A 19,372-nucleotide genomic window follows, 5' to 3' on the forward strand; every position below is an offset into this window, starting at 1 on the left:
TATTATATGATGGGGGTTTTATTTATTTATTTTAATATACAAGGATAACTGAGAGCTTTTTTAAACTTAAAACGGAAAAGCCGTTTTTTTAAGCTGTTAAACTTTTTCGTGCACTTTTGTTTCACTGATGAATTGCGCAGTTAGCTATTGGGCCTGCTCACGTGACCCGCACATCTGGTTTTGCGGAGCAGTTGAGATCAATAGAGATCTTTTTCTTCTGAGCAGAGCTACAGCTAGAAGTTTTATACTCAGCGGTCACACAGTATAGACTCCCAAGTCTATCTTCTATCCGGATCGTCTACGAGGAGATGAAATCTCTACTAGGAGTTCCATTTTTTCCTCTTGCTAGTGGGGTGTTCCTCTTGGCTGGTAGGAGCCTCAGGCAACTGAGTTTTTTTATTCACTAGCGACATTAATGTTTATTCTTCTCTACCTCCCTGCATAATTAGTTTGGTAAATAGTTTTTATTTTATTTATTTGTACTAGTGGGACTTTTACGCCATAGCATGGACTGTGCATGACATGCCTCAGCTTTCTCCTCAAACGTCCCAAGCCTTAGTTGTTTCTAATACTGTGCTTTCCGTGTCCTCTCAACAACCTGGGGGTGTTAATTTACCTGGGGATTTTGCTGTTTAGATTTCTTCTGCAGTAACCGCGGCTTTGTCAGCTTTCCCTTCCTCGGGTAAGCGTAAGAGAAAATCTAAACATCTGCCTGATAGTAAGGCTTCTAACTCTAGGACTGCATTAGCCAATCTTTCTCAGATGTCTGATGAGGAGCATACTTCAATAGCTTCTAAGGGTGAAATCTCAGACTCTGACACTTTAGCAGAAAAATCTTCAGAAACTGAAGAGGTTAATTTTCGATTTTAAGCTGGAACACCTCCGGTTATTATTGAAGGAGGTTTAAGCTACTTTAGATGACTCTGAACCTTCGGTTGCTGTCAACCCCACAAAGTCTTCTAAATTGGATAGAGTTTATGATTCTCCATCTTTTGAGGAGGCTTTTCCTGTCCCAAGGGAGATGTCTGAAATTATTGCTCAGGAATGGGATAAGTAAGGGGTTCCTTTTTCCCCTTCCCCTGTTTTTTAGAAGATATTTCCTGTTGCTGACTCTATTCGTGACTCATGGCGCACTGTTCCTAAAGTAGAAGGAGCTATTTCTACTCTTGCTAAAAGAACTACCATTCCTATAAAGGATAGTTGCTCTTTTAAGGACCCAGTTGCGAGTATTGCTACGGTTTCAGGAGCTGCATCTTATGGTGTGATGCATTGTCTGATCTTATTACAGAGGAAACTACAGTAGAGGAGATCCAAGATAGTATCAAAGCTCACAAATTGGCCAATACTTTTATCTGTGATGCCAATATGCAGATAATTCATTTGGGAGCTAAGATGTTTAGCTTCACGGTACTAGCTTCCAGGGCTCTGTGGTTAAAATCTTGGTCTGCCGATGTCTCTTTTAAGACCAAGCTTTTGGCTTTACCTTACAAGGGAAAGACTCTGTTTAGACCTGGTCTGGCGAGATCATTTCAGAGATTACAGGTGGAAAGGGACCTTTCCTACCTCAGGACAAGAAGAATAGACCTAGAGGTTGTCAGACTTCTAATTTTCGTTCCTTTCGTAACTTTAAGGGACAAAAGTCCTCCTCTTCCTCTTCAAAACCAGATCAACCCAGATCTTCTTGGAAATCCAACCAGCCCTGGAACAAGGGAAAACAAAACAAGAAGCCTTCTGCTGACTCTAAATCAGCATGAAGGTTCCGCCCCCGATTCCAGTGAGGATCAGGTGGGGGGCAGGCTTTCTCTTTTTCGTCAAGCCTGGATATGCAATGTCCCAGACCCTTGGGCGGTGGATATAGTACCACAGGGTTACAGAATGGAATTTAAGTCTTGCCCTCCCAGGGGCAGATTTCCACTGTCAAGACTATCCTCAAACTAAATAAAGGAGGAGGCCTTCTTAAACTGTGTAAAAGACCTATACTCTCTTGGAGTTATTGTTCCTGTCCCTCCAGCAGAACAGGGTCTAGGATTCTATTCAAATCTGTTTGTGGTTCCCAAAAAGGAGGGAACTTTTCAGCCCATTCTAGACCTCAAGTGTCTCAACAAATTCCTCAGGGTTTTGTCCTTCAAGATGGAAACTATTCGCTCCATTCTTCCTTTGGTACAGGAAGGTCAGTTTATGACGACCATAGACCTGAAGGGCACATACCTTTACGTTCCCATTCACAGGGAACACCATCAGTATCTGAGGTTTGCGTTTCTAGACAAGCACTTCCATTTGGTCTGGCCACGGCTCCCAGAATATTCACAAAGGTTCTGGGGGCGCTACTGGCTGTGATCAGTTCCCAGGGAATTGCTGTAGCACCTTATCTAGACGACATCTTGGTTCAGGCATCATCTTTTCAACTAGCCCAATCTCATACAGAGATGCTGATGTCTTTTCTACGTTCCCATGGGTGGAAGGTGAATTTGGAGAAAAGTTATCTTGTTTAATCTACCAAAGTGTGTTTCCTAGGGACTATAATAGATTCCCTGTCCATGAAGATTTTTCTGACGGAGATCAGAAAAGACAAAATTCTTGCTTCCTGTCTTTCTCTCCAATCTGCCTTTTGTCTATCTGTGGCCCAATGCATGAAGGTGATTGGTCTGATGGTGGCATCCATGGACATCATTCCTTTTGCTCGGTTACATCTATGACTGCTGCAGCTTTGTATGCTCCGTCAATGGAACGGAGATCATTCAGATTTATCTCAGAGGATAAATCTGGACCCTCTAACAAGAGACTCTCTCTTGTGGTGGGTGTCACAGGAATATCTGTCTTGGGGCACTTGCTTTCTGAGACCTTCTTGGGAAATTGTGACTACGGACGCCAGCCTGTCATGCTGGGGAGCTGTTTGGGGCCCTCTAAAGGCTCCAGGGCCTGTGGTCTTGGGAAGAGTCCTCTCTTCCCATAAACATCTTTGAGTTGAGAGTTATCTTCAATGCCCTATCAGCGTGGCATCAACTGGCATTGGTCCATTTTATAATATTACAATCAGACAACATAACCTCAGTGGCTTACATCAACCACCAGGAAGTGTTCTCTTAGATATCCCTCAAGCGGGGGGGGGGGTTTCCAGAGTTGGATCTGATGGCATCCCGCCGTAAACGCCAAGATTCCAAAGTACAGTTCAAGGTCAAGAGATCCTCAGGCTGTTCTGATAGACGCTCTATCTGTTCCTTGGAGGTTTTCTCTGGCTTATCTATTTCCTCAGTTTGCTCTCCTTCCACAAGTCATTGCTCATATCAAACAGGAGAGAGCATTGATGATACTAATAGCTCCTGCATGGCCTCGCAGGATCTGGTTCACAGATCTAGTGAGGATGTCATCTCTACCTCCTTGAAGGTTACCTCAGAGGAAAGACCTTCTACTTCAGGGTCCTTTCCTCCATCCAAACCTAGATTCTCTGAAGCTAACTACTTGGAGATTGAACACCTAATTCTGTCTAAACATGGTTTTTCTGAAGCGGTCATTGAAACTATGATTCAGGCTCGAAAACCGGTTACTCGCAAGATTTACCATAAGATATGGCGTAAATATCTTTCTTGGTGTGAATCTAAGGGGTTCTCCTGGAGCCGGGTGAGGATTCCCCGGATTTTGTCTTTTCTTCAGGATAGACTGGATAAGGGTTTATTGGTCAGTACTCTAAAGGGTCAGATTTCTGCGTTATCTATCCTTTTGCACAAACGTCTGGCAGACCTACCAGATGTTCAAGCCTTTGTACAGGCCCTGGTTAGAATCAGGCCTGTATTAAAACCTGTTGCTCCCCCGTGGAGCCTTAATTTAGTTATTAAAGTGTTGCAGCAGGCTCCGTTTGAGCCAATGCATGTTGTTGATATAAAACTGTTATTGTGGAAAGTTTTGTTTCTTGTTGCCATTTCTTCCGCTCGCAGAGTGTCGGAGCCTTCAGCTCTGCAGTGTGATTCCCCCTACCTTATTTTTCATGCTGATAAGGCGGTCCTTCGTACTAAATTGGGGTTTATCCCTAAGGTGGTATTGAATAAAAACATTAATCAGGAAATTGTTGTTCCATCTTTTTGTCCTAATCCTTCTTCTCAAACGGAATGTCTTTTGCATAACTTGGATGTTGTGCAGACTCTAAAATTTTACTTACAAGCTACTAAGGATTTTCGGCAATCTTCTGCCCTGTTTGTTGTTTTCTCTGGAAAGCGTAAGGGTCAGAAGGCCACTTCTACTTCTCTGTCTCTCTGGTTGAGAAGTTTGATTCGTTTGACTTATGAGACTGCGGACAGCATCCTCCTGAGAGAATTACGGCTCATTCCACTAGGGCTGTCTCCTCTTCTTGGGCTTTCAAAAATGAAGCTTCTATGGAACAGATTTGCAAGGCAGCAACATGGTCCTCTTTGCATACTTTTTCCAATTTATATAAATTTGATACTTTTGCCTCGGCAGAGGGTTCTTTTGGGAGAAAGGTTCTTCAAGCGGTGGTGCCTTCTGTTTAGGTTCTCCTGCCTTTTTCTCCCTCCCTGTTCATTCCGTGTCCTCTAGCTTGGGTATTGGTTCCCACTAGTAATTGGAATGACGTTGTGGACTCTCCATGTCATAGGAAAGAAAACAAAATTTATGCTTACCTGATAAATTTATTTTTTTCCGGACATGGAGAGTCCACGACCCCGTCCTCTGTTTTAATTATAATTCGGCAGTTTTTTTGTATAACCCTCAGGCTCCTTTTCACCCTTGTGTTTCTTCCTTTTTCATTTCCTTCAGCTGAATGACTGGGGTAAGGCAGATACACTTAACAGCATTATTGGGGTGATCTTTGCCTCCTCCAACTGGCCAGGAGTTAAATATCCCACTAGTAATTGGATTGACGTTGTGGACTTTCCATGTCCGTAATGAAAGAAATTTATCAGGTAAGCATAAATTTTGTTTTTTTATTAAATGTTTTAATAGAATTGTAATATATTTTAATAAAATGTCTACAGTATTATAATAAATTCTTAAGTGTATTTATTATTCTCATAGAACAAGGTTTGCGTGAAATGTAAATCGCATAGAATGCTGATACACTAGAGCAGAGTTTGCTCTAACTCTTATGTACATGTTAAAAGATTATTTTAAGGTTGGAAGATGCAAATTGGATAAAGATTCCTATGGACATATCCTTATTATATATATATGTTAATTTTATTACTATATATTTTCATTTAGGGACAGATATGCAACAGGTTAACCTTAAGAAGTCAACTGGGTACATTTCAAGTTCTGAGAATTAGAAAATCCTCAATTTTCAGACCTAAATATAATACTATAAAAAACTTGAAAGTGTTTACTTTCATTTAACACTCAGCTGTACGTTTTTTTGTACATAACGCTCAGCTGTACGTTTTTTTTGTATGTAACACTTAGCTGTACATTTTTTTGTACATAACACTCAGCTGTACGTTTTTTTGTATATAACACTGAGCCATATATTTTTATATAAAACACTCAGCTATATGTTTCTTTGTATATAACACTGAGCTATATTTTTTCTTTGTATTTAACACTCAGCTATATGTTTTTTGTATATAACACTCAGCTATATGTTTCTTTGTACGTAACACTGAGCTATATTTTTTCTTTGTATTTAACACTCAGCTATATGTTTTTTGTATATAACACTCAGCTATATGTTTCTTTGTACGTAACACTGAGCTATATTTTTTCTTTGTATTTAACACTCAGCTATATGTTTTTTGTATATAACACTCAGCTATATGTTTTTTGTATATAACACTCAGCTATATGTTTTTTGTATATAACACTCAGCTATATGTTTTTTGTATATAACACTCAGCTATATGTTTTTTGTATATAACACTTAGCTATATGTTTCTTTGTACGTAACACTGAGCTATATTTTTTCTTTGTATATAACACTCAGCTATATGTTTTTTGTATATAACACTCAGCTATATGTTTTTTGTATATAACACTTAGCTATATGTTTCTTTGTACGTAACACTGAGCTATATTTTTTCTTTGTATATAACACTCAGCTATATGTTTTTTGTATATAACACTCAGCTATATGTTTCTTTGTACGTAACACTTAGCTATATGTTTCTTTGTATATAACACTGAGCTATACGTTTTTTTGTATATAACACTCAGCTATATGTTTTTTGTATATAACACTCAGCTATATGTTTCTTTGTATATAACACTCAGCTATATGTTTCTTTGTATATAACACTGAGCTATACGTTTTTTTGTATATAACACTCAGCTATATGTTTCTTTGTACGTAACACTGAGCTATATTTTTTCTTTGTATATAGCACTCAGCTATATGTTTTTTGTATATAACACTCAGCTATATGTTTTTTGTATATAACACTTAGCTATATGTTTCTTTGTACGTAACACTGAGCTATATTTTTTCTTTGTATATAACACTGAGCTATACGTTTTTTTGTATATAACACTCAGCTATATGTTTTTTGTATATAACACTTAGCTATATGTTTCTTTGTACGTAACACTGAGCTATATTTTTTCTTTGTATTTAACACTCAGCTATATGTTTTTTGTATATAACACTCAGCTATATGTTTTTTGTATATAACACTCAGCTATATGTTTTTTGTATTTAACACTCAGCTATATGTTTTTTGTATATAACACTCAGCTATATGTTTTTTGTATTTAACACTCAGCTATATGTTTCTTTGTACGTGACACTGAGCTATATGTTTCTTTGTATATAACACTTAGCTATACATTTTTTTTTGTATATAACACTCATCTATATGATGTTTTTTTTTGTAAATGCAAAATTAAAATTACTTTAACTTCTCATGAAATGAGTAATTATACTTTGCAAAAACAACTTGTATTCTTGTTTTGTCTTCTTTTGCTGTAATTTTACTTTGAAAACTGTGACTAAGTCACTGTTTTCTTGTCACACTTGCAGAGGTGAGAGACAGTCATCATCTGTAGAAAGTACAAAACCAATACAGAAGTATTAGTTTCAATGTAAGCAAACATATATTTGTTATGTGTAAATGCTGATTTTTGATCTGCATGATCTCTGACTACAGTGTGTGTTATGCTGAATTTACTCATTCTTTGCTTCTTGGTCCCAGGGCATTTCTTCAGACCCTGGTATTAACCAGCGAGCCCTGCAACTTCTTCTGGCGAACGTGAAAGAGCGATCCAGTGCCTGGGAGCACCAGATGAGCGTTAGCATGGTTGAGATTTACAATGAATCCCTACGGTAAGCTGGTGAGACTCTAAAACAAACACAGCAGGAGGAACTGGTTATTTGTAGTTGTAAATGGGGAAATGACTTCACAGATGAAAGATTGTTGTGAGATACTTAAAGGTTGTTAGTGGGTTATTTGAAGCAGCAGGAAAGGGGCTCTATATACATAACCTCTCCAGTTATTGCTTAAAGGGGCAATACACTCCACATGTACTACATTTATTTAATTAGTGAAAATAAAACAGTATTGTAATATACATTCATTCTTTATTTATGTATTGCTTTTGCTGTAAACTACATCTGAAATTTGTTCTTGATCCATTCTCATTAGAGAGATTGGAGCTCGTATTCTGTAACCTAATTGTGCTGCAAGTTGCTAAACTAGCTATAATCAAGGGAGATACAATAACCACACTCAACGGGGTTTTCAAGTACTTTATTACTGATTGTCATTTTGTTATTATAAAATATCTCTCTCTCTGCCTGTCTCTCTCTTGCACTCTCTGTCTGTCTCTCTTTGTCTCTTTCTCTGTCTCTATGTCTGTGTCTCTCTCTCTCTCTCTCTGCATTGGATTTCAGAAGAGGATTCTTTGCAAACTTTTGTTAAATCTTGTTTAAAATGACTGATTATGAGTTGAATAGAATAATTAGGAAGCACCAAAAAGGCTGAAGTGTACAATGAAAATAAAAAAGTATTAATACATAAAATAGACCATATATGTTGTGTGGTATTCATGTTTTACACATATGGTCTATTTTATGTATTAATACATTTATATTGTCATTGTACACTTCAGCCTAATAATTCTATTCACTGTTTAGGATTTGTTAGGAAATATTGGTGGGAGCTTGTGTATTATATCTTTTTGTTACTGATTATGAGTTGACCTTGTTTCATGGCAGCGACCTGCTGGGCACAGACCCTCAAAGCTCTCTGGACATAAAGATCTCCCCAGGGAGTGGAGGGGAGCTGTATGTTCCTGGCCTGACCCAGAAGAGTGTACAGAGCATGCAAGATATCAATAAGGTTAGCAAATTATTTTATCTCATGCCATAAAGTATGTCTTCTTTGTTTGTATGTACATTATTGGCACTTCTTATGCAATTTATATATTGAATACAATTTCTAAAATGTTTCCCTGGCTCTGCGAGTGAAAGAGGATTCTGTGTAGCCCCTTGTATGAAAAGGTTGGACACCCCTATACAAGGGAGTAAATGGAATATGAACCTTGCCCTACTGTCCAATGGTCAGTGCGAGGTGTTAAAATAAATAATTTGACTATGCAATGTGGGTTTTTAGTTGTATCATAGAATAGGTAGAGTTCTGCATGCTAGAAAAGGAGCAGTGAACACAGTAGATTACCATGTGACAGCCGTCAGCCAATCACAAATGCATATACACTTATTGTGTGAATTCTTGCACATGCTCAGTAGGAGCTGGTGACTCAAAAAGTGTAAATATAAAAAGACTGTGCACTTTTTTTATTTAATTGGAAAGTTGTTTAAAATTGCTGCTCTATCTGAATAATGAAAGTTTAATTTTGACTTGAGTGTCCCTTTAATGCACATGGCACATTATAAGATATTGTGCAACATAGTAATATTAAGTAAACCTCTCGCTACACAGTCTGAGGTCATTATAGCAAATTATACAAAGCCCACCCCAAAAATTAAATCTGATGCAAAAGCCAGCAAACATTGTACACCCAAAAAAGACATCATATCAAAGTTAGCAGCAAGCTTCACCTTACACGAGATCCTAGATAAGTGCAGGGGAGGGCAGCGACCTGTGAAGCAGTAAAAATCAGGTCACTTTATGTCATAAAGCACAGCGGTGCAGAACAGCACGCAGATTAATGTGAAGAACCAAGCAAATAAACACTTATGTAATAGACGCACAAGCCATCTGTGCTCTTATTGCTGTGTGTGTTAGTGTATAACTCGATTTGCTAATATATTGTTCTGTATTTTGTTCCATGATTCTAATCTGTGTGATAATTAGGTTAGTGCTTAGCATTCTTTACTATGACATAACAATCCATTAGAAAGGCAGCTGTTGGAATTTGTATGTAGATTTTATACAGTCATATTAAACACATAAAAACGTATTGGCAAAAGGTTTTTCCCAGGCTGGGTTTAAAAGCGCAACAAAGCTAAATGTGAACAGCTGATGTGAAAGGAAAAAATGACCACTGAGGAGGGATTGCCGTATGGCTTTGAATGCAGTGTTTATTATTAATAATAATTAAAGGGACACTGAACCCAAATTTTTTCTTTCGTGATTCAGATAGAGCATGCAATTTTAAGCAACTTTCTAAATTACTCCTATTATCAATTTTTTTCGTTCTCTTGCTATCTTTATTTAAAAAAGAAGGCATCTAAGCTTTTTTTGGTTCAGGCCTCTGGACAGCACTTGTTTATTGGTGGATGAATTTATCCACCAATCAGCAAGAACAACCCAGGTTATTCACCAAAAATGGGCCGGCATCTAAACTTACATTTCAAATAAAAATATCAAGAGAATTAAGAAAATGTGATAATAGGAGTAAATTAGAAAGTTGCTTAAAATTGCATGCTCTATCTGAATCACAAAAGAAAAAATTTGGGTTCAGTGTCCCTTTAATAATAATTTATGACATAAGTGCAATTAACCCTTTCTTATCGTGTACTATCTGATAATTAAAGGGACATTAAACACTTTGAGATTGTAATATAAAATTGTTAAATTATATGTTGTAAAAAATACTTAAAGGGCCATAATACCCAAATGTTTAAACACTTGAAAGTGATACAGCATTGCTGTAAAAAGCTGACTAGAAATTATCTCCTGAACATCTCTATGTAAAAAAGAAAGATATTTTACCTCAAAAGTTCCTCAGTAGACACCTCCCATTGTAAAGGATTTCTAAGCAGCATTTTATTGTGTCTGTCCTGGGACATCTGAAGGGATGAGCATCGTGCGCTCTCATCTTATTTCACCAATCAGGTAAAGGAAGTTTACAATGAAATCTCATGAGAGTTAAGTCAAATCTCATGAGATCACAGTAAAAGTTCATGACCTCAGCACTGCTGATGCTGATTGGCTGCTGTTCATTTCTTCATTTTTTTTTAATTTTTTTACCTGCAGCTGGGAGCAGTTGAGTATAACTTTTTACACATAACTTACTCTGCTGAGCTGAAGAGATTGTGAGGTAAAATATCTTCCTTTTTTACATAGAGATGCTCAGGTGATATTTTCCTGTCAGCTTTTTACAGTTATACTGCATCAGTTTCAAGTGATTTAGCATATGAGTATTATGTCCCTTTAATATATTTTCATTATTTATTTTGTCCACTTTTCCTGTAATTTAATTCTGAAGTAAAAGCTTCCACTTGAGGGCAAATAGAAAGTGTGCTCAAACTTGTATTTAGCGAGACTTGAGACCTAGCATAAGTGTAAGGGTAAAAAAAAAGTTTACAAAACATATTTAAATAAACTATTAATAGTTATGTATGTATGTGTGTATATATATATATATATATATATATATATATATATATATATATATATCAATGTGCAAAAAGCCCAAGATATGTGGTCTGAAACAGGCCAGAATTAATTTTTGAAAGACTATTTGAAATATTTACAATTTTCTTATTTGTTTTGCTCTACAAAATACATTTTTGAAAAGGTCGCAACCTTTAAATTAGAAAACTTAACTAAACATGCAAAAGCTGATGTAAAAAGTATTTACTGATGCACCGGAATCTTAATGCCGATTAATTACAGGACAACATTAGCAGAAACTATAAGCATACTATTTCATTGGGATTTGAATTGATTTTTTTCTAACAAACTGCAATAGACTTTGGTGTTTGCAGATTTAGTTTATATTTTGTTTCCAATTGTTACTATATTACTGTGTTCTGTTAAAGGGACACTGAACCCAATATTTTTCTTTTGTGATTACGATAGAGCATGCAATTTTAAGCAACTTTCCAATTTTACTCCTATTATCAACTTTTCTTCGTTCTCTTGCTTTCTTTATTTGAAAAAGAAGGCATCTAAGCTATTTTTTTGGTTCAGAACCATGGAAAGCACTTGTTTATTGGTGGGTGAATTTATCCACCAATCAGCAAGAACAACTTTGTGTGTTCACCAAAAATGGGCCGGCATCTAAACTTACATTCTTGCATTTCAAATAAAGATACCAAGAGAATGAAGAACATTTGGTAATAGGAGTAAATTAGAAAGATGCTTAAAATTGCATGCTCTATCTGAATCACGAAATAATTTTTTTGGGTTCAGTGTCCCTTTAAAGTAATTGTGAAACGCTAGGATTGACCATTGGAACAAATGAAGGGGACTTTAATTCATGAAGTATAAAATACTTCATGCTGAAAGCTCATTTATTTGTTTCAAGCGTTGACGCACTGAGCTGCTAAAGCAGCCCATGGCAGAACGCTGTTTTGATTGAGAGGTGATGTTTTCACCTCTTAGCCAATAGCCATGCGGGAAAACCGGACGGCTATTTGCTAAGAGGTGGAAACGTCACCTCTCAGCAAAATAGTGTTCTGTTGTGGGCTGCCTGAGCAGCTTAAAGCGGCGAACGCTTGAAACAAATAAAGGAGCTTTCCCCTTTATTTATTCTAATGGTTAATCCTAGCGTTTCATAAACAATCACTTTAACTTATGCTGTTGGTATATCGCTATGTATAGAGCTATTTGTTACTACTACTGTACCATTGTCTCTTGTAGTACATATCTGCTGTGTATTTATAATATACACTTTGGGCAAAATTTATGATGAGGCGAATGCCTTGATCGTTTGCATGCTCAATCATTTGAGCCTGCAACTGATATTTATAAAGCAGCGGTTTTAGTCGCCAGTCTGTATCTCCGAGGACTGATATATTATTATTCACTGAGGAAAGCCTGATTTATTGTACATTATTAAATTCCTTTTTTTCTCTCTTCCCTTTAGATCTTAGATATGGGCCACAAGCAGCGCGCCACAGATAACACAAATCTCAATGCCCACAGCTCGCGTTCTCACGCCATGCTTATCCTTACAGCTAAAGGCAGAGAAACTAGCACTGGCATTTGTACGACAGGTGAGAAGAAAAAATAACAGCTAACTAGAGTTAAATGATCTAACACTACCATCAATTTTGCCTTTCAGTATGAGTATTATTTCCCAAAAATAATGTATCATTAGATACAGCCTTGGTCTGGATAACTCTACATGATAGCAGTGTCACAAGATTATCTAGCAGTGCATATCATTTTGTTCCATATGAATCCTAGAAGTTTAATTCTGAAATTCATGTCAGTTTAAGGCACGGATTACATTGCTCCTTTTTTGAATGTACTATTTCAGTTTTATTCATGATAGCTGCAGAACATTTTGCTAAAAACAAAACAAATTACATCAAAGAGATCTGTTGAAACTTTCAGTAATATTAGTATCAAAAAGAAAATAGGTAATGTTTATAATTAGAGTAAATACCCCTGATATTAATATTGTATTTTGCATTATTTCTAAACATCAGTTGTCTTTTCTGTTTTTAGGTAAACTTTACCTAGTGGATCTAGCTGGATCAGAAAGGGTGTCACGCTCAGGGGCAGCTGGTGATCGCCTGCGTGAGGCTCAGTGCATTAACCGGTCACTGTCTGCTCTGGGCGACGTGTTCTCAGCTTTGCGATCACAGCAGGGACATGTTCCTTATCGTAATTCCAAGCTCACATATCTGCTACAAGAGCCTCTGAGCCGTGATGGGAAGGCTCTGCTACTTCTACAGGTGAGTTTGGGCTTCACACAGTAACTTTACTACGAGTCATTTATTTTACCTTTATGGCTGCTACCCAGCCGGTATTTTAAAGCTTCAGGTCAATATATATAATGAAGAATAAATAGAGAAACAAATTATCATTTAAAGTCAGCCCTAGCAGCTTTAGTCACTGAGTTATGCTGTATAATTAATTGTGCTGATGTATGCTAGAAGACAGCTGGTATTTGTTTTCCAAGAAAGGTGGTACCCTAACTGCCTCCAGCCTACCAGCTTCAGTGTACAAAGTCTGCATTGTCCTCTTTCAATTAATTACATAAGAAGCAAAGATGTCTTTACACACTGCGTTAAACATCTATGTTGGCCCGAGATTAAAAGCAAAGAGTAATACCTTGTGTTTTACAAGCAGGATGGGTGGAAATGTGTAAGTTATTTATAGAATTATCATTTGTATTAGCACATGATGGTTGTGGATGATGATTTTGCAGGAGTTTCTGGTTTGCTAAAAAATATATATGTAATTATAAACATATCTTTTACAGGTTTCCCCGGCTGAGAAGAATGTGAATGAGTCCCTCTGCTCACTGAGGTTTGGAGATAGGGTGCGGGCAGTAGAGTTGGGTGCACCTGCAAGAAAAATCGACGTTTCATCCCCTTCCAATGCAGAGGTATGGAATGTTCAGTTCAGGAAAGAGTTGATGAGATATGACATTTATTAAAACATATAATATATCTATATATTGAGAGGGAGCAAAAAATGGAAAAAGCCAATTCTAAATCTATTTAACCCCTTAAGGACTAGGAATTTCAGAGAAAAACTTGCCCAAAAGACCAGAGGATTTTTGTTATCACGCCATTTAAACAGAAATAGAGCCTTGTTTTTTAGTTTACCTATCACAACTATATATATACTATTTAATATGCTGTGCAGACCCTTCCTTCATTGGGGTAGATTTATCAAATGGCGGACGAACATGCAAAATTCTTGTGAAATGCTAGTGCAATGCCACCCCCTACACATTCAAAGGAGCACCGGTCTTATGACCGCTGCTTCTAAACTTAGGTTTCCGGCGAGCATCCGCTGCTTGATAAATCTACCGCATTATCTCTGTCTTGACCTGGTGTAAAAAAAAAAAAAAAAAAGATGAGTGAAATAATCTATTACACTTAAAGGGACAGTGAAGTCAAAATTAAACTTTCATGATTCAGATAGAGCATGCAGTTTTAAAGGGACAGTTAACACCAGAATTTGTATTATTTTAAAAGATAGATAATCCCTTTATTACCCATTCCCCAGTTTTGCATAACCAACAGTTATATTAATACACTTTTTACCTCTGTGATTATCTTGTATCTTAGTCTCTGCAAACTGCCCAATTATTTTAGTTCTCTTGACAGACTTGCATTTTAGCCAATCAGTGCTCACTCCTCTGTAAATTCACGTGCATGAGCTCAATGTTATCTATATGAAACATATGAACTAATGACCTCTAGTGGTCAAAATGCATTCAGCTTAGAGGCGGCCTTCAAGGTTTAAGAAATTAGCATATAAACCGCCTAGGTTTAGCTTTCAACTAAGAATACCAAGAGAACAGATCAAAATTGGTGATACAAGTAAATTGAAAAGTTGATTAAAATTACATGCCCTATTTGAATCATGAAAGTTTTTTTTGGACTTGACTGTCCCTTTAAACAAGTTTCCAATTTACTTCTATTATCTACCTGCTTCAGTCTCTTGGTATCCTTTATTGAAAAGAATACCCAGATTGGCTCAGGAGCAGCAGTGCACTACGGAGAGCTAGTTGCTGATCATGGCTGCATGTATATGTCTTTTGTCATTGGCTCACCCAATGTCTTTATCTAGCTCCCAGTAGTGCATTTTTGCTGTTTTAACAATGGATATACCAAGAGAATGAAGCACATTTGATAATATATGTAATGTTGTTTTAAATTGTATACATGATCTGAATCTGAAAAATGTTACGTTTCATGTCCCTTTAACACCACAAACTATACTATGTAGGTACCACTGGTGTCCCTATATATTAGGAGATCATCTGATCAATCTCAAAGCACTGGCAATTGAATTAAAGGGTACATCATTGGTCCTTAAGGGGTTAACACCCTCCTTCCACACTTTAACTCTTTGTGAATCAAGAAAAGTCCAAATCTCCAGTGACTCAAAGTGACCTTTATTTGCAATATGTGGGGGATCCAACAACAAAATAGCAACATTTCGGGTTCAACATAACCCTTAATCATGCATACTTTAACTCTCTACCACTCACATTTACCCTAAAATTACCCCATCCCCTCATACATTGCTCACTCTCCCATGTTCCAGTGTTGTCCTATTCTTGACTGGATCCTTCTACTACAGCTTCTCAGTGCCAAATGAGAAATGGTTTGTTGGAGACGGATTATACATTTATATTGAATTTGATTAATGAGGATTAAAGGAACATGAAACCCACATATTTTATTTATGATTCAGATAGAGAATACAATTTTTAAAAAGTTTTCATTTTTTGATATTTTCAAATTTGCATCGTTCTCATGTTATTCTTTGTTGAAAAGATACCTAGCTAGGTAGTGTGCACATATCTGGAGAACTACATGACAGGAAATAGTGCTGCCATCTAGTGCTTTTGCTAAAGTATAACATTGTTGCAAAACTGCTGCCAGACACGTACACACCCCAGAACTTACCTTCCTGCTTTTCAACAAAGGATAACAAGAAAATAAAGAAAAATTGATAATAGAAGTAAACTGGAAAGTTGTTTAAAATTGTATGTTCTATGTGAATCATGAAATCATTTTTTTGTGCCATCTCTGTCTAGTCAGTGTTCATAAAGGGACACCCTGGTCAAAATTTAAATGCACATAGATGAATTACATCTTTGAATAGAAACATGTTTGCAATATACAGGTATTGGCAAAAATGCTTCTTGTAAAAGTTATCACTGTTTTAGTGTTAGCATTTTCTCTGCACGTGCATGTGAAGTAGAGCTAGATATTCTCAGTGCACCAGCATTTTAAATACTGCAGCTGCACAGAGCACCAGTGGGGCTTTTACCATGTCAACAGTTAACACATTGAGTCATTACAAACACCTTAGGCTCTCTGTGAAAGTGCTGTGTTTAAAATGCTGGTGCACAGTGAAATAGCTATAGCTTTTAATAGAAGCATTTTTGCTAATACACGTATATTACATAAATGCGTCTTTTCAATACAGAAATGCAACCATGTGGATTCCAATTAAGGCTGGAATGTTCCTTTAATATTTTGTATAGAGAAATAAAGATTCTTACAAAAAATATAGCTTTTTGTGCGGAATTTTACAGATATTAGACGTTTTTTTGCTTTTTCAGCGGGTAATATATTTAACCCTATGTTTGCCAGAGATGGGGTTACAAATGCAGGATCAGCAGAAAATAACTACATTTGAGGGTACACGACTAAAAATGATGTTTAAATATAAATATGAAATTGTAAAAAAAATCAATATTAAGCCCTGTTATGTTGAGACAAAATATAACTCTTTTACAAAGCCATGACTGATGAACTCTTGGCTGTGGTTTATGTTGAAAGTTGTATACGTGTGTGTGCGTGCGTGTGTGTGCGTATGTATGTGTGTGTGTATGTATGTGTGTGTGTGTGTATGTCTGTGTGTATGTATGTGTGTGTGTGTGTGTCTGTATGTATGTGTGTGTGTGTGTGTGTATGTGTATGTATGTGTGTGTGTGTATGTGTGTGTATGTATGTATGTATGTATGTGTGTGTGTGTGTGTGCGTGCGCGCGTGTGTGTGTATGTATGTATGTGTGTGTGTGTGCGTGCGCGCGTGTGTGTGTATGTATGTATGTATGTGCGTGTGTGTGTGTGGCATCCAAGACTTTACATTAGCCTTACAATAATTTAATATATCAGCCAAATGTAAACATTTTAATGTTTTAACATTTCTTTTGCTGCAGTTGTTTTTGAAAGGCAAAACTTGCCTTATTTAGAGGAGGCAATCCAGACTTGTTACAAGCTACTGTCATTTTATTAGCAAAACTTGTATAATTTTATAGTATCTTATCCCTTAAGTCGATTCCATTTAACAAATGTAATAAAGTTAGGCTTGTATAGACAGCCCTGTGCACTTCCAATTAGTTTGATTGGAAAACCCACTTTTCAGTGTTAAATTAGAGTAAAAGGTAAGAAAAATAAATAAAAGCATATTGCAGGGTATTTTTACTACGTATAATTAAAGGGACAGTCTAGAAAGAATTAAACTTTCATGATTCAGATAGGGCATGCAATTTTAAACAACTTTGCTATTTACTTTCATCATCAAATTTGCTTTGTTCTCTTGGTATTCTTATTTCCAAGCTAAACCTAGGTAGGCTCATATGCTAATTTCTAAGTCCTTGAAGCCGCCTACTATCTGTATGCATTTTATAGGTTTTTACAGCTAGAGGGCATTAGTTCGGGTGTGCCATATAGATAACATTGTGTTCATGCTCGTGGAGTTACCTAGGAGTCAGCACTGATTGGCTAAAATGCAAGTCTGTCAAAAGATCTGAGATAAGGGGACAGTCTGCAGAGGCTTAGATACAAGGGAATTATAGAGGTAAAAAGTGTATTAATATAACCGTGTTGGTTATGTAAAATTGTGAAAGGGGTAATAATGGGATTATCTATTTTTTGTAAACAATTAAAATTCTGGAGTAGACTGTTCCTTTAAATATTTTAATTAAATAATCTCAAAGTGTTTCATGCCCGTGTAACATGGCTTTGTGTTGGCTTAACCGCAATATCTTTTTCCCCCCTTACAGAGTGAAAATGCATCACCGCGTAACTCCAAAAGCACTTCTATTCGAAGAAAACCCACAAGCTCGGGTACGTCACAATCTTGAGAAGTTTTGTGGAAGTTCTTCTGTTTATTTATTTTTTGCCATTTGCAATGTCTGATTAATAGATCAGGGGGTGATAATAATCCTTACAAGGAATAAGGCTACCTCCCTTGCATGCAGATTTGGAAAACTGTGCACATTGGCTAATGCATGAAAATAATTTGGATTTTCTTGGTCCCTCCAGTCCGTCATCGTATAGGACCGCCGTGAAAAGAGATAAGTTAGGATTCGCAATCACAGAAGATTTTGTCTCAACTAACAAAGGTTTGTTGGCCTTGACAATCTACTCTTCAGAAATCAGAGCCACTTTACCGCTTCTCATCTTGTCATGGAATTACAGTTTCTGAGAAGTTGGAAACCACAGCTGGTGTTCCTGGGGGAGTGTGGCAAACAGGAGTCCATGTCTAATGCACCTTACCTTTCTCAATTGCAGGTCCCAACAGTGACTCATGTTTAAGCACAATTGCTTATAAATATAGATCAATATAAATATATACATTTTATTTCTGTAATAATATATTTATAGATTATATGTACTATTTCATAAAAAATATTTTATAAGAAGCTGAAGTTGTGTCTTTATTCTCCGAGTTGTGTATTAGTGATTACAAAATAATGACTATTATAATTCGTATAAGAAATGTTTTTACAAATAGCAGAAACTGTTTTTACATGTGGTTTATACACTGCATTGCTATGTGTGTCTGATCCCACATCTTATATTCCTAAGAACTCAATACCCCACGGTTTTTACACCTTCCACAATCAGTAGTGGTCAAAATTCTAAATGCTCCCATAATGCAAAGTGCACATTAAATTAAACCACTAAACATAATGAACCATTATTATTTATATTATTTTATGTAAAAAATGTACCACCTAAATTAAACTAAATGAAAAAAATCAAGTGTCCTATGATATTCCAAAATTATGTGTTTAATTGTGATGCTACAACAGATTCTGCAGAGTCAGAGTCACATTATACAGACACAGTGACATATCTTTCCTATCACACAGTTATTTATAAAACGTCCCTTTTCTTTCTAATGACACGATAAATCCACGGATCATCTAATTACTATTGGGAATATCCCTCCTGCCCAGCAGGAGGCAGCAAAGAGCACCACAGCAAAGCTGTTCAATATCACCTCCCTTCCCTCCCACCCCAGTCATTCTCTTTGCCTACGTTAGAGCAAGGAAGTGGTAAAGTTTATTATTTTTTAAGTAGTGCAAGATTGTGCTGCTTTGTTCTAGGGTGTAGCTGTAGTCCATATCAGTCTCTTCAGTAGAGCAGTGGTGGCTTTAGAGCAATGGGAACTTGTGGGACATAATTCTCATTGCGCCTCCCATATACTGAGGCTGCCCTAACTCTGAAAGCCTGAGTAAAATTACTCTCTTTTTTCACAGGTCCATGTGAGGGAGAGGACCTCTCAAACCTGGGAGCTGCCTTGCTGTCT

General features: G+C 36.7%; 1 protein-coding gene across 3 annotated transcripts in view; it reads left to right on the top strand.

The window, feature by feature from the left end:
- The window catches only part of KIFC3 (kinesin family member C3), a 66,270-nt gene extending 47,791 nt beyond the window's left edge, over nucleotides 1–18,479 (top strand). For all 3 annotated transcript variants that reach the window (XM_053702676.1, XM_053702668.1, XM_053702661.1), the window contains exons 12-18: nucleotides 7,131–7,261; nucleotides 8,153–8,276; nucleotides 12,214–12,343; nucleotides 12,801–13,030; nucleotides 13,561–13,686; nucleotides 17,838–17,901; nucleotides 18,100–18,479. In XM_053702676.1, the coding sequence (XP_053558651.1) occupies nucleotides 7,131–7,261; nucleotides 8,153–8,276; nucleotides 12,214–12,343; nucleotides 12,801–13,030; nucleotides 13,561–13,686; nucleotides 17,838–17,901; nucleotides 18,100–18,125 (831 nt within the window). In that variant the 3' untranslated portion in view covers nucleotides 18,126–18,479. The remainder of the gene's footprint in view (nucleotides 1–7,130; nucleotides 7,262–8,152; nucleotides 8,277–12,213; nucleotides 12,344–12,800; nucleotides 13,031–13,560; nucleotides 13,687–17,837; nucleotides 17,902–18,099) is intronic.
- The last annotated feature ends 893 nt before the right edge of the window (nucleotides 18,480–19,372 follow it).

Source organism: Bombina bombina, chromosome 1 (assembly GCF_027579735.1).
Source record: "Bombina bombina isolate aBomBom1 chromosome 1, aBomBom1.pri, whole genome shotgun sequence".
Lineage (NCBI taxonomy): Eukaryota > Metazoa > Chordata > Amphibia > Anura > Bombinatoridae > Bombina > Bombina bombina.